This window comes from Tachypleus tridentatus, chromosome 3, assembly GCF_004210375.1.
Source record: "Tachypleus tridentatus isolate NWPU-2018 chromosome 3, ASM421037v1, whole genome shotgun sequence".
Lineage (NCBI taxonomy): Eukaryota > Metazoa > Arthropoda > Merostomata > Xiphosura > Limulidae > Tachypleus > Tachypleus tridentatus.
Genome location: NC_134827.1, coordinates 108,964,453 through 108,980,483, shown reverse-complemented (window position 1 = coordinate 108,980,483; position 16,031 = coordinate 108,964,453). Strand labels below are relative to the sequence as shown.

Genomic DNA, 16,031 nt, shown 5'->3' with positions numbered 1-16,031 from the left:
GCTAGAAAGAACTTTCAGAGAAGAAAAGTCTGTTCATCAGGATCCGACAGCTAGTAACTGATGTTTTAATACTCCAGAAACTCAAAAGAGAATTCTGAGGAAGAGACGGGCTACCACATTGGTACAGGCTTGGTTTAAGGGATATTTAGTCAGGAAAAAATGAAGGAAGAAAAGGCTTCAATTATAATTCAGTCCTACATGAAAATGTTTATAGCAAGAAACAAGTTTCTGGAAATGAGGGCTGCTTGTGTTACTTTACAAAAGTATGTCCGTGGTTTGATAAAGAGAGCAGAATTTTTACAGATGTGTCGTGCGGTTACATTCATTCAGCAAAAGTTTAAAGCAAAGCTCTCTGGACGAGCTGAGTACAGAAGGTACCAGTTGCTACGTAACGCTTGCATCAAGGTGCAGGCTTGGTGGCGAGGTTACGTTGTAAGGAAAACGGTTGGTCGTAATCGTTGGGCTGCTACCACAATACAGGCTGCATACAGGACACATAGGACAAGAAAACAATTTGTTCAACTGAAAAAGACAACTGTACTTCTTCAACAGAGATGGAAAGCAAAGTTACAATGCAGGTTGTATCATCAGCAATTTGTGCAATTTCGTCAGAGTGCCATAATAATCCAAAGCGCTTACAGAGGCTTCGTGGCAAGGAGAATTACGAAAACCATGGTTTCTGCACGTATTGTTCAGTCTGTCATACGTTGCGTCATTGTAAGAAAGAAATTCTTAGTAATGAGGTCCTCAGCCATGAAGTTGCAGTCTTGGTATCGCATGGTGCTGGCTAGGGGGAAGTACCAAAAGAAACTCAGGGCAGTATATGAAATACAGAAATACTTTCGAAGTTGGTTGTTAGCAAAAGAAGTGAGAAAAGGCTATCTTGAGCTTCGAAAGAGTGTTGTGATAATTCAAGCGTGCTTTAGAGCAACAATATATAGAAAACGGTTTCAGGTTGTGAGAAATCGTGTTGTTTACATTCAAACCTCATATCGAGGGCGAAAACTAAGACAACAGTTTCTTCTCCAGCGAAGAGCTGCTGTTGTGATTCAACGTTGGTTTCGGGCAATACGTGAGGATCGAACACAAAAGATTAGGTTTGTTATACTTCTGTGTTGTTTGACCATTGTAGCTATTGTTGCCTGAAAAAAATTCAGTAAATTTGCTTGTATATATTATTTGTTAAGTGAATCATTTAAAGTTTTTCAATTAAGTTTGTTAAGCATATCATAACTTGAAATTTAGTATGCACTGCTGAATTGTTTACAAAGTGTTGGTTTTATAGAATAATAGATACAACTCTATTTTATGTTAAATAATGCAAGTTGAACAACGTGTTGAAATATATACATCAAGATTTGTTTGGATTCAACAAGTGATTAAATTGGAATATGATGTGTACCTGTTTGCTTCTATCAATAATTTGTTTTACTATAAAATTTAATGTAACACTTAAAGTGTATTGGTAAAGTTACTTAGCCAAATAATAGTAATGATTTATAATTTAAATAGATTAAACAGATGAGGATCCCACTGGGTGATTAACTTTATCACGAATATCTTTAAAATGTAAATATTTATTTATTGTAATTAAAATCAACATTTCTCCCTATAGAAGCTGGCTATTTTGAGGAATTTTTTGTGATTAGCAACAAATCTTGCAGTTCATGGAAATTTCTTTTGGCCTTAAATGGTGCGGTTTTAATTACAAAAATAAAGATTTCCACTGAAAAAGTGTTCATGATATCACATTATATCCAGTTTGTTTCTCACTTGGTAATGTCTTCATGATATCACATTATATCCAGTTTGTTTCTCACTTGGTAATGTCTTCATGATATCACATTATATCCATTTTGTTTCTCACTTGGTAATGTCTTCCTGATATCACATTATATCCAGTTTGTTTCTCACTTGGTAATGTCTTCATGATATCACATTATATCCAGTTTGTTTCTCACTTGGTAATGTCTTCATGATATCACATTATATCCAGTTTGTTTCTCACTTGGTAATGTCTTCATGATATCACATTATATCCAGTTTGTTTCTCACTTGGTAATGTCTTCATGATATCACATTATATCCAGTTTGTTTCTCACTTGGTAATGTCTTCATGATATCACATTATATCCAGTTTGTTTCTCACTTGGTAATGTCTTCATGATATCACATTATATCCAGTTTGTTTCTCACTTGGTAATGTCTTCATGATATCACATTATATCCAGTTTGTTTCTCACTTTGTAATACTTTTATTCTGAATTTTTCTTCCAACTTGAAGCGAAGATTCATTTCAGTTGCATGTATTACAGAAATTGTAATGAACAGTTTGTGTGAAATAAGTTTAAAAAATGATTACAGGTTTGAGAGATTACAAAGCAGCACAGTAAAGCTTCAAGCAGCTACAAGAGGTTGGTTAGTACGTCGACAAGTGAAAAGGTTAAAGGCAGCCATTACAATTCAAAGATGGTACAAAAGTGCTCTGATTAAAAGACGTTATCTGAAAATCTATCGGCCAGTGTTACTACTCCAAGTCAAGGCACGTAGTTGGTTACAATGCCAGCAACTTCTTCAGATGGACCAGCAACTTGAAATTAGAGTAAAATTACAAGAAGCTGTTCGTGGTTTCTTGGCTCAAAAACACCTGGATGTAAGTAAATCATTGTTTCAGATGTTGTTTTTTTTATCAACTACTTTATGTATCTATATTAGTCGAAACATTGTCGAGGTCTGTTCATTAGTTGAAATTGTAGATTATGAAATGCTCTAAGATCTAGGTATACTAAATGTGGCACAGTTTACCAATGAGTTTAAGCTGCTTTAGGATGCTAAATGTTGGAAAAACAAACATTAAAACGTTTGATATTTAGTCCTAAAAATCTGTATTCATATCAAAACACTGATTTAACAAGTTTTCATTTTAATCTTTAAATGTTTTGTTTTGAAACTTGATTTGTTGAATATATTACTTATGGATATCACTGAGTACCTCTAAAAATAATAAATAGAATGTCTGACCTTTCCATTTACTTATCACAAAAAGTAATAAAACTGAATGTAATATTTAGATTAATAATTAAATAGGGGTGTTTGTGTGAACTTGCTGTGTTAATAACAAAGTTTTTATGCTAAACATTTCTGAAATGTTGAATTTCTTGTTGGTCATATTACTGTAGTATATTTTGTATTATTGAATATGTTAACATTATAAATAATTATCTTTTGTTTATTTTAAATTATAGGCTTTACTTATGGCAAGAACTGTCAAAGTGGAATGTTTTGTAGCCATGGTATTACGTCATCTATCGGCTGTACGAGTTCAAAGGTTTTACCGACGAATATTAAATTTGAGGTTATGAAGAAACAACTGGATGCAGTTGTTGTTATTCAGGCTAGTAATCTTAGTTTTAAACATTAAATGTTCATACTGGTCAAAGTATATGGGCATTATTTTTATGCATAAAGAGTGCAACTTGATACACATCTGACCCCAGAAATTTGGGAATAAAATCACTTGTAAGCTACCATAATTTCCACACTGCTCTACAGTTTTTCAATTTAAGTACATTGAAGAAAATTTTTGTGGTAAGACTTTTTTTCAGACATTTAGTGATTTACAGGTTTTGTAACATATATCACTCAAATCACAATCTGTTGGGGAATGTGGCTTGTGTAGAAGTATTGAATCTTCATCCCACCAAACACGCCAGCCCATGGCCCTGGGGTGGTTTTGTGATGGTCAATCGTATTGTCTGTTAGTAACAGAGTAGCCCAAGAATTAGCAGTGGGTGGTGATTACAAGCTCCATTTACTCTAGTCTTTCACTGCTAAATTAGGGATGGCTAACACAGACAGTCCTTGTGTAGCTTTATGCAAACTTCCAAACAAACTACAAGAAGTGTGTGACAAGTTCAATTAATATATCATTTATGTTTTTAAGATAATGATTGGTTGAAAGGTGAGCTTGAAAAAAGCTTGTCATGTGAAAAGGTGTGGAAAACTATCAAAAGGATTGTGGAAATATGTGGTAGGGGGGTTACTTACATTAAATGGTTTTTTTAATGTTAAATATCAAATTAACTCATCAGTGTGAATACTGTGTGATAATCCCTACAGGTATGACTTGCACATTTTAACGTTTTTCTAAACAAAGATAACTTATGAAAACAGCACAATAACTGTTGTATAACCTAGAACAAAACTAATATTTTGTTTTTGAGTGTTTATGAAAAATAAAGACAATTTTGTTATGTTTATTTTATTACTATTACTGTAGTTAAGAAGTTTCCTTATTTGAGCTAATATGGCATATTTTAAATTATAAATTTTTCTCTTTGAACAGTGATATACATCTTAGTGCTTTTGGAAAGTGAAACAGAACATGCTTCTATTTTTATAAGTACTTCTGATTTTTGTAAACTTGCTTTTGCCAAAATTTGATTTATTGTAACTGTACAACTTGTGATGTCTTACATTAAGTATTTCATGACTTCTCCAGAGGTGGATGAGAGGACGCTTGCAGAGACTTTGGTTTTTACACCTGCAACAGAACGTAATACTGTTCCAGAGAGCTGCTCGAATTTATCTTCTTACACAAGAAAAGGCAGCAACTGTGATACAGACAAAAGTGCGTTCATGGTTGGTTTATAGGAGGTTGGTAAAGGAACAAAATGCAGCTACAGTTATACAGGTTTGTACAATCAAGTGTAGACTGGAAGGTAAAGTGTGTACACTGAAGTTTAGCATAAATATTGAGCTGACCTGTTAAGTTTTAGTGGTCAGATTTTTTATAAGGATTATTAGAGCTTGCATAATTCATGTGTGAATAAAATGTTATCCAGATCTTAAGTCAAGAATGGAACCAGTTTCTTCCTGGTCTGTGTAGAGGACCAGATAGAGATTGATGGAGAAGTGGGCTATGTCTTGTAGGTATACATGCTTTAATATTTAGCAGTGGCTACAGAGGAGCCGAAGCCATGTTTTAGGATGGCTTTAGCCCTAGAGAGCTGAACCAATTTGAGTTGTGATAATGGAATTTTGGGTAAAACCAAATAGGAGGCTATTTTTCAACCAAACTTGTGTGTAGTGTAGCCATAACAGATTTGCCCTGTGTCTAATACCTTTGACCTTGAAGCTGTTTTAGGCCTGCCATTCTTGTTCTGATGTTTCCTGCAATAAGACCAGGGCATTGCAAGTTTATTGGTTTTCTACTGTGATATGTCTACAGTTATCTGTTAACAATGTTTATTTTTGGGTGGTATTTTATCACATAAGTGAGAAATAGATCTGTTATTTGTTGTTCATTGCCTTCTACAGGAATTTTTGTTGTTGTTGTTGCAATAATCAGATTTTTGCAGCTAACGAATCATGCTCAGAAAGTGCCTGTTAAATTGGATTTTGTAAAATGAATCTTGACTGGTCTGAGCAGGAGATTAGGGTATGTTTGTGTGGCACCATCCATACAGAAGAGAAGATATATATAAATTACCAGCATTTTAAGATGGCTGACCATTGTGTTGATCCATAATTATTTTATTATAATTCTGCTCATATCCAAAAGTTTCTTGCAATTATTTTATCTAATCAGATTATTTGGTCTGTTTTATAACCATCAGTATAACAATTTCAGGTTTGTTATAGTCTTTTTCTCTGGTTCAGTAGATTTAGTTCCTAGATTTGTCGAATCGTGTTGCCTAGTTCAATCGTGTTTTATGTCTGTTAACGAGTCAGGTGGTTCCGGGAATTTCAAAGGTCATGTTTCTGTTATATTACTAAAATGTTAAAATCACTTACATTTAGTTGTAGTGGTTAGATTATTATTAGATGTGCAAATTAATCTGTTTTCTTTAGATATGTAACAGAGAAAAATTAGAACTCTGACAACATGTAGGTAAGTGTATCAGTTTCTCTTATTCTTTGTATATCATTTGTCATTGTTTAAAAAATTAATATTGTAGTAATGTTTCTTTCACATCAGGCTGCTTGGCGAGGGCACGTGCAGCGTTGCAAACTCAAGAGTCGTCAACTGAAAACAATAAGAGAAAGATTGAAAACCGTTAATGCGAACGCTACTGAAGATAAGAAATTATGTAATCGAACAACTTCGGCTCTAGATTTCTTATTACGTTGCCGAAATCTATCCTACATCTTGTCTGCACTGATGCATTTAGGTGAGACTGAAATTTTTAGCTGTCATGTTACGACACCCACTTGTTTTAATTACTCTCAAGATTTGTAATTAGAAAAACAGGAGAGAAATAATTTTTCAAGTTTTATGTATGACCAAACGTTCTTGTGGGTCTTAAATCCAGGAATTTTGTTTTTTAGAACAAACTTAACTAAATTTCTCAATGTTGACGGATGACGTAGCGAAAAATGTCAAAGTTTCACTTGCTTCGGACACGGTGTTGGTTTATCTTTGCTGATGGTTTAATGTATTAAGTCTGTAACCTTTTAAAAAAACAAATTAATCATAATAGTACTAATTTCTGCTTTTATCTCTTCCATTCTGGTTATGAGAAAGTGCAAAGTGCTATTTTTATTATCTTATGGATTTCTCTGTTTCTTGGAAATACTAACATATTCAATACATTTCTGTTATATTCTGATGCTCACATTCTAGTGTGACCACTGAGAAAATGTACTGGAAAACTAAATGAAACATTTTGTTTAGTAAGAAGCCTGAGTGTTAATAAAATATTGTGACAACTTTTATCACGAACACGTGCATGTTGTATAATGCTCGAGTGTTTGTGTATGTCGTTCTATTCTGTGCTGCTAGGCAGTGTCAGATCCTTTAATATATGGCTTACAAAATGTTTGTTTTGAATATAAAAGTTGAAATTTTTGTAAGTTTAAGAAGAGTTGTACATGTGTAGTAAGTATTTAATGAATTACAAACGATTTTGTTTGTTGCATTTGCCCTCTGTCTTTATATCTGAGAGTGCATACATTACATAAAAAGTAATTTTTGAGACTAGCAATTACACAAGATTCCATCTGTTGTTGGAATCATTTTTGGAATCACTTAAACTCTAGAGTTAACATTTTAAAATCATGAAAATTTTTCTGTTTCTGGGACCAAGAATAATTTTTTTTTTACATTCTGGAAAAACTGTTAAAATGTTTTTATTCTGCGTAAAGATTTTAATGGTTTTACCTTCACTTGAACTAAACCAGGAAAACTTATTAAACACTGGTGTGTGATATAATAACCATCTGAGGTTGTCTGTTATAGAATGAGTATTGATGTAGAATGTCTAGGATGGAAAAATATATTTTTAGGCCTAACAAAAGTGATAAATTCATGTTAAACTGTAGATATTTTTTCTTCACGTTTCTCCTAGTAAGTTTCCTTAAGAAATGTAGGTGGAATTTTAAAATGAAACTTTTGTTTAACCAAAGAAAACGATTGTTTTAATTATTTCACTATTAATCTTTCTTTCTTCTAAAATTTTTAAATTTCACTTACTGTGTTTATACCAAAGCTTTTTACGTTGTCCATAATATCCTTGTAAGGTTGTTTTACATTTTTTGAAAGTTGTGCTAAACCATTTTATGTAATTGCCCAGATGTTGTTACCCGGCTCTCGGCGTCATGTTGTGAGAAGATAGCAGAAGGCAGTGCAGTAGAAATCCTTTTCCAGTTGATACGAAGCTGTAACCGAAGCTTGCCTCACATGGAATTGATTAAATATTCCACAAACATCTTGTTAAATCTTGCCAAGGTTTGTATTCTCCAACAGAGATTCTGTTTCACTTGGGTTGTTACCATGACAACATAGGTTCTGCTTCAAATGTATTATTGTTCCTTGATCATTTTATTTCTAAATATGATCTAGGAAGGTCGAAACGTTGGTCTTTGCTTATCAGTAAGTGTTAATACCAGCTGTTCTAAAATACATTTTTATTTCAAGTGGGTTTCTCGTCATCAAGAAAGGCGAGCTGTTTACATTGTGTGACGTTTAGCTTCTTCAATCTTCCTCTTATCCAGTACTGCATGTTTCTGCAACACCTCTATAATACTGAGTTATTTCTTGTTGCAAGTTAACCTTATTTTATTTCATTTCTAAACTGGTTTTTATAAACCAGATGCTTCTGTAATGACAGTTTAACACCCGGCTTTAAACTTACATTAAATATTTTCTGTTATTTTCCTTTATTTGTTTTCATGAAATCTTTGCCTTGTTTTATTATTACCATAACATACAGACCTTAACAAAAGAACTCTGAGAAAGTCATTGTTTTATTATTACCATAACATACAGACCTTAACAAAAGAACTCTGAGAAAGTCATTGTTTTATTATTACCATAACATACAGACCTTAACAAAAGAACTCTGAGAAAGTCATTGTTTTATTATTACCATAACATACAGACGTTAACAAAAGAACTCTGAGAAAGTCATTGTTTTATTATTACCATAACAAACAGACCTTAACAAAAGAACTGTGAGAAAGTCATTGTTTTATTATTACCATAACATACAGACCTTAACAAAAGAACTCTGAGAAAGTCATTGTTTTATTATTACCATAACATACAGACCTTAACAAAAGAACTCTGAGAAAGTTTGTGTGTGAAACTGAAATCCTAACCATTCACAGAGCTTTAAAGGAGTATTATAGGTGGGGGCTAGGGTGAAAAAAAAAAAAAAAAGCCCATTTTGTGGTTTCACTTTTTTGTTTTTTCATGATGGGCTCTGTATAAAACGTTTAGCCTGGGACCTAACTTACCCTTAATTTGTTTCCGTATAAAACGTTTTTCCTCAGCTATTACTATAAAAGACCAACTTAACTGCATCATTTTGTGACTTAAGTTTTAATTTATACCATTTTCATGAGAGTAAGAAGTACAAGGGTTTAAAAAAACACTTAAATTGCATTGAAATGAACTTGTAAATGTGTTTCAAACTTTACTACTGAAGAAATGTGTTAATTTCTTTGTTTTATGTATGCATGTGCAGGTCTTACTCAAATATTGTATATATCTTATAATACTGTTGTTTAAGCTACATTATACAATGTTATTGTATTTAAGATAAGTGTGTCATGTATTTATGGCCTAAGTTATCTTTAATAGTGAGAGTACCCTTGTCTTTGATGAAACAAAGCATTATAGTTTATATAATTACACATGTAAGAAAAGCGTACTTAATTAGCTGTACTCGTTATGAAATTAGATTTCAGTTTTGATGTAAGTGGGCATCTGGTTCTTATCACAAATTAATAAGTGTAACTTGATAGCATTCTCTCTCTCTTTGTGTAATAGATGCACAGTGTGTGTTTCACTTGATTTTCTCATCATATTGTAACACAATCTCAATGAATTGTTTTCTTTCCACATCAACAGTATGATAAAACGGTGGATTCTGTGTGGACAGTGACTGGTTCTCTCGATACTCTGCTGGACCTCTTGCGAATCTACAGAGAGAAGGGTGAAACTATTTTTTCGAAAGTCTGTACACTGTTATGGATCTTCTTCCAGGATCCTGGGAAGGCCTCGGTAATAACGACTATCGACCAGCTAGTAGAAATTAAAATCTAGATAGACTTTTATCTTTGTAAACTTGTTACAAGGAAGAGAGTTCTAGGAGCAGCCAAACAGAAATATCCGAAAATTATGGTGTCTGAAATGTGTCAGATTTGTTGTGAAGTGAGATGGTAAAAATGTGATTTACATTAATAGGGTGGTAATGGTATACAATTAATTCTTAGTGTTTTAACTACACTGTTGTTTTAATAAATGTAAAACAAGAAATATATTACAAAGGATACTGTTTGCACACTAGGCTGTAGAATGACACAGAGGATATTCATCACAGTTATTAACAGTCTAACAAAAGATTATTTTAGTGTTCCTTTTACCTCTACAGTGTTTATATTTTGTGTTCTTAAGTGTTGTAATACTTTGGTTTTTTTCTAACCTGAATTTACATGTGATTATATTTGCAAATATTCTAATTTGGGTCAGCTTTGATATTGTGTCCTGGAGAGAACAAACTGTGTAATAATTTTGGTTTGTTTGAAATGTAATTAATTGTGAAGTTCTTGTAATGTCTTCTGTCATATTTTTATTTTTACAACTGTCAACTGTCTTTATTATCTGAAACCTATATTACTTGAAAGAGTGTATGAACTGAACTGAATGCTGACTTGACTTTGTTGTAGGTGATGAAATCTAACAAGAATGTGATGGAGAAAATCAAAAGTCTCCATTATCTTACCTGTCGGCGACACAAGATGGAAGAGGAAAGGAAACTGACCAAAGCTCGGTTGTCCACCACTCTATCGTCTTCATTTCTCTCATCTTCTGTGTGCTCCAAGAGCGTGATTTCCAGCATGTCTGTCTGCATTCCCCATGTCACCAAAAACCAGCCACAAATCCAACCAGACTGGATACTTGGACACAAACACATGCGAGAATTTATTGATCCAGTTGATGCTATAGTTGCAGTGATGAATATGTCAAAGAATTCCAAGCACTAGGACCGTGTCTTCCTTGTACATTCTTATGATTTTTATTCGTGTTGTATGTGTGCTGTAGTTCATACACCTCTCATTTTTATCATTTTTTTTAACCTGTATAAAAAAAAAACAAAAAAAAACAGATTATCATGTACGTTTTTATGTTGTATAATAATAAAATTGGATTAAACTCAAAGTGGGAAAATTTTGTCAGTTATTAAAATTAATAAGTTACATTTTTATTTTTGGATTACCTCGTAACACTGTTTTGTTTCTTTTATTCAAAATAGTAGTTGTATAAAGTATGCATTATGGTACTGAAGGAAGTGATTTACATAAAGGCCAAACAAAATTTTTATTTGCAAGTTCTAACAGTTTATATCTGAATGTGAGAAAAGAATGTTGTATGTAAACCACAATATATCTGTAATATCTAGTGCTAACAATACCTGTGCCTGGCATGACCAGGTGGTTAAGGCTAATACAAACAAAAGAATGTTGTATGTAAACCACAATATATCTGTAATATCTAGTGCTAACAATACCTGTGCCTGGCATAACCAGGTGGTTAAGGCACTAGACTTGTAAACCGAAGATCTCGGGTTCGGATCTCCGTCACACCATGCTCGCCCTTTCAGCTGTGGGGGCGTCATAATGTGACGGTCAATCCCACTATTCGTTGGTAAAAGAGTAGCCCAAGAGTTGTCAGTGGGTGGTGATGATTAGCTGCTTTCTCTCTAATCTTACACTGCTAAATCAGGGACGGCTAGTGCAGATAGCTCTTGTGTAGCTTTGCGCGATATTCAAAACAAACCTGATACGTGTATTTATGAGGCCAACTGGAATACGACAGACATATTTTTAGATTTCACAAACAACAACTGTTGTGGTGTGAATTAGATAAGTGAATTATTATTAATTCTATTTACGTCAGTTACAAATCAGATTGGTAACTTAAGGATTAATAACATAATTACTTGTTTTTCTAACGTCAATTTTTTATTATTTTATTTGCATTAATTTTACTGTCCCAAAAGAACTGGTGTTTCTGTACAAATACACGAGATTATAAAAAAGGCATCAGGCTTAGCAACTGTTTTGGAACAAATATGAGGTTATTAAAAAAGTCATTAGGCATAGCATCTGTTTCGGTACGACATGTAGGCTTAGAAAAAAAAATGTTAGGCTTAGCAACTGTTCTGGTACACAACCATGAGGTTATTAAAAAAAAAGTTGTTAGGCATAGCATATGTTTCGGTACGATATATAAGCTTAGAAAAAAAAATGTTAGGCTTAGCATTATTTTCAGTATAATACGAGAGTTTGAAAAACTTGTAGGCAAATGCTACACGAAGTGACTAAGGTATTGCTTTGTTTGTTGTTTTTTGAAGCAGACTTGTACCGAGGTGGGGGCAAATAAGATGACACATTGATTCTCTACTCGAAATTCTTCAACGAATCTAAACGTTTTAGGAAAGGAAAGACAAAACAAAAATCACATAACTTAGTATCCACTCCGCTGAATAATAATGAATGATTAATTGTGATGATACAATCACATATTAAAATACCTGAATAATTTTAGGTTACTAGTGGTTGGTAGAGGAGTGCATCAGAACCTATCTTACGGTTGTTAGTAAAGAAACACATTTCAATTTATATGTTCCTTAAAGGTGTAGGGTTGTTCGTAAAAGGTGGAACACTTTTATAAACTAATGCGTTTTTTATTTGGTTTTTTCATGGAAATTTTCTGTAGGTTTGTTGATAATAAAGTGTCAACTGCCGCTTTTCAGTTGACTTAAACTGTGATGGATGAGTTAATGATGCTATAGCCACGGTCTTTTAAATGACTGCGCTTTTAACATGATTGACTTTAGAAAAACCATTTCCTTAATTACGTTGTCGTGGAAGTTGACACTTGTTTTCTTTCTTATTTCAAAAAAACAAAATTTGCATCCATTATAAGTTTTGAAAACCCTGTTGTGGGAAATCCTTCATGAAAATGAATCATAGATTCATTGAGAACAGGAGTGATGGAACCTTTCCAGTTCATGTATGTGATGTGCCTATAAATCTGCAGAATGTGTTAAAATTAGAGGAACAAAAAAAAAATTCGATTCTGAGTTTGCCCTCATTCATCAAATTGTCTTAATACAATGATACTGAAAGAAAATTTCGTGCTCGGCTAAACAATACAAGTATCAAACATTCCGGTTCACAAAAGTTAATTTTATTAACCGTTCAGTGCCGTAGACGAGATAACTCGTCCAAGCCGATCGGTAACACAGTGCCACGGACGAGTTAATTCGTTCTAAATAATACCTAACTTCAACGCTAAATGTCAGCACCATACATGCATTTGATCTACTTAGAAATTGTTTCACTTTCGATCCAAAATGAAGAAGCATTAGAGTTGTATTGTAGCAGCTGAAATACTTGGCAGTCAACAGGTTAATCTAGACATTTTATATTCTTTATTTTGTATTGTATTGTTTCTTATAGCAAAGCCACCTCGGGATATCTGCTGTGCCCACCGAGGGGAATCGAACGCCTGATTTTAGCATTGTAAATCAGTAGACTTACCGTTGTACTAGCATGAGGCTTTATATTCTTTAACCTTTATAAATCATTTAGGTTTCTGATTGTTACGCCTCGTTCTATGGTTAAAATATGCGACGCTACAGTTAGGCTTAGCATATATTTGTTATTAGGGCTAGTATTCGATTTTTTTAGGCCTAGTTCTTACGCTAAACTGCACTGTGTTAATTATTGTGGGTTTGCTAAATAGTTTCTGGTTACTGTTGTTGGTGATGTCTCTAGACGGACATACCTATCAAACTAGTACTCGTGCACATGTCAGGGTTTTAAGACGGATTATTTTGGTTTGCCTCCCAAATCTTTGCTTATTGAATTACTCCGATAGACCAACGGTGATTTTACAGATTCACACATAATTCCGAGGTTCGATTCCTGCCGATGGTAGACAGATATGTCATTATTATTTATTTATATACATTCTAATTAATGTACAGTTTTATTCACTTTAGTACTGTTATATGTATGTAGTATATACTCTTCAATGATACATTTATCAGCTGATGTATTCACTACTTGCATGATTGAGAATCGAACATGTTGTGCTCCCGCTTACGGAGTAAATTTACGAGTGTGATTTAGCGACTGTCATCGCCGTTTCGGATCTCTGGGTAAACTCTGAGAATCCACCAATACTGACTAGAGCAGCAATCTTCATTTAGTTGTGTTTAGATTCAGGTTCCAATTGTCCTCTGCTGGAACAGCGGTAAGTCTTCGGATTTACACCGCTAAAATCAGGGGTTTGGTTTCCCTCGATGGACACTGATGACCTGATGCGTCTTTGCTATAAGAACACACACACGCACGCGCGGTGGTTCCCACTTAAAGGTTCAAGTTGTGAAATGACTGACATTATTAGTTTTAACTTCCACAAGTAGCTTCCTGTTTAGTTTCCGACCACATATCTTTTTCACGAACTCCTGACGAAAGTGACTGCTTGTCACGTTGGTAAGAGAGCAAGCACGTGGATGTTAAATATAATTTTCTTTTCTGATATAATTTTTGCGTGTCAAAAAGAACTAGCTGTCTTTCTCAATTTTCATTAATTAAAATCTGAAAAATAAAGTTGTTTTCCCTTCTGGTTTATCTTTATAGGTCAACTCAGAAATGTCTTAACTTTTTTCTGAAATAAAAAAAAATCACACACTTTCAGATAAAAATAGCCTATTTTCTTTCCGAATAAATAAAACATCAATAATGATATGCTACCACAAATTCTACATCAATACAGGTCTCAAGTTACCAAAACATTTTCTTAATTTATTTTACAACTTCAGAAAGGAAGGAAAGAGCCAAAATAAAATTTAAAAGTTTTTTTTTATTGAATGTGATTTTTTCTTATAAAATTCATACAAAAAGAGAATAGTTTCTTAGAAAGTTTATTATTTTAAGTTTTTTTTATAAAATAGACGGACTACAAAATTTCTTCTGTGTCAAGAACAAATCTGTGCAATGGATTATTTCTGCTGTGCCAACCATAGATATGTATACTTGATTTTTAGCATTGTAGGCCTACATGTTTCCCGTTGTACCATTTTACAACAGCTAATAAAAGAAAATATTAACTAAAAAAAATAACTAAAAGAAAACATTGGGTGAGAGAGGCTTTGATTGTTTGTTTTTGAATTTTACGTAAAGCTGCACGAGGGCTATCTGCGCTAGCCGTCCATAATTTAGTAGTGTAAGATTAAAGGGAAGGCAGCTAGTCATCACCACCCACCGCCAACTCTTGGGCTACTTTTTTACCAACGAATAGTGGGATTGACCGTCAGATTATAACGCCCCCATGGCTGAAAGGGAGAGCATTACTCGAATTATGAATCGAACGCCTTAATCCACTTGGCCATGCCGGGCCCAGGTGAGAAAGGTGGAATTGTAATAAGGAATATAACATTCCAACTCCTATAATGAAAGAACAAAGCAGTAAAGCTAGATTGATATATTGTGTTATTAGAATCGTGAAGATCTCATATTACATTAATGGATATGGTAGTTTTCAACATTCTTAGCCAATGTAGAAAATATTTGGTTATTGTAAGGTTTCCTTCACTGTATCTTCATATGCCTAAACGACATCGAATTGTATGTTTGTTTTGAATTTCGCGCAAAGCTACTCGAGGGCTATCTGCGCTAGCCGTTCCTAATTTAGTAGTGTAAGAGTAGAGGGAAGGCAGCTAGTCATTACCATCCACCGCCAACTCTTTTACAAGCGAATAGTGGGATTGACCGCCACATTATAATGCCCCCATGGCTGAAAGAGCGAGCATGTTCGGTGCGACCGGGATTCGATCCCGCAACCCTCGGATTACGAGTCAAACGCTTTAACCCACCTGGTCATGCCGGGCCGCTCTGATAAGTAAGTTCTTTTTAAGCAAGAAATCTGCCGTCGGCAATGGATGTGACGGACAACAAATGGTTGAAATGCTATTAGACACTTCATATTATTTGTTATCTCTAGTGGACTAAATAAAGAATACAGTATTATAAACTACAACAGGCCTAACTAACACTGATGACTAGAGTTTTCCAATCTATGCAGTTTAATGACAAGCGTAGATTATCTAATACACCAGATATAGCGTGCTCGTCAAAAATGCTGGATCGGTTTAACAAATTCGACATAAAGAATAATACATCTTGTGTCAGAGAAACTATCAGACGTTTTCCAACAATACTGAAAGAACATTTCGAAGCTCTTTCTCATAAGTTGAACACATGGTTAAGCATAATCACTTCTTTGATTTTTCAGAGTAGATTGTTTGTTTGTTTTTCTTATTTCGCGCAAAGCTATTCGAGGGCTATCTGCACTAGCCGTCCCTAATTTAGCAGTGTAAGACTAGAGGGAAGGCAGCTAGTCATCACCACCCACCGCCAACTCCTGGGCCACTCTTTTGCCAACGAATAGTGGGATTGACCGTCACATTATAACGCCCCAACGGCTGAAAGGGCGAGCATGTTTGGCGCGA

At 34.0% G+C, this 16,031-nt stretch overlaps 1 protein-coding gene and 1 pseudogene across 2 annotated transcripts; both read left to right on the top strand.

The window, feature by feature from the left end:
* The window catches only part of LOC143245958 (uncharacterized), a 28,553-nt pseudogene that overhangs the window by 4,623 nt on the left and 7,899 nt on the right, over positions 1 to 16,031 (top strand).
* On the top strand, positions 3,460 to 10,654 carry LOC143247722 (abnormal spindle-like microcephaly-associated protein homolog). 2 transcript variants are annotated; one of them, XM_076496142.1, is made up of 5 exons: positions 3,460 to 3,588; positions 5,981 to 6,173; positions 7,575 to 7,729; positions 9,356 to 9,508; positions 10,174 to 10,653. In XM_076496142.1, exons 2-5 carry the CDS (start codon positions 6,164 to 6,166, stop codon positions 10,489 to 10,491), a joined length of 636 nt encoding a protein of 211 aa, XP_076352257.1. In that variant the 5' UTR covers positions 3,460 to 3,588; positions 5,981 to 6,163; the 3' UTR covers positions 10,492 to 10,653. The 2 variants fall into 2 exon arrangements, with proteins under 2 accessions (XP_076352257.1, XP_076352255.1); XM_076496140.1 differs by lacking the exon at positions 3,460 to 3,588 and adding an exon at positions 4,500 to 4,693 and having other exon boundaries at positions 10,174 to 10,654.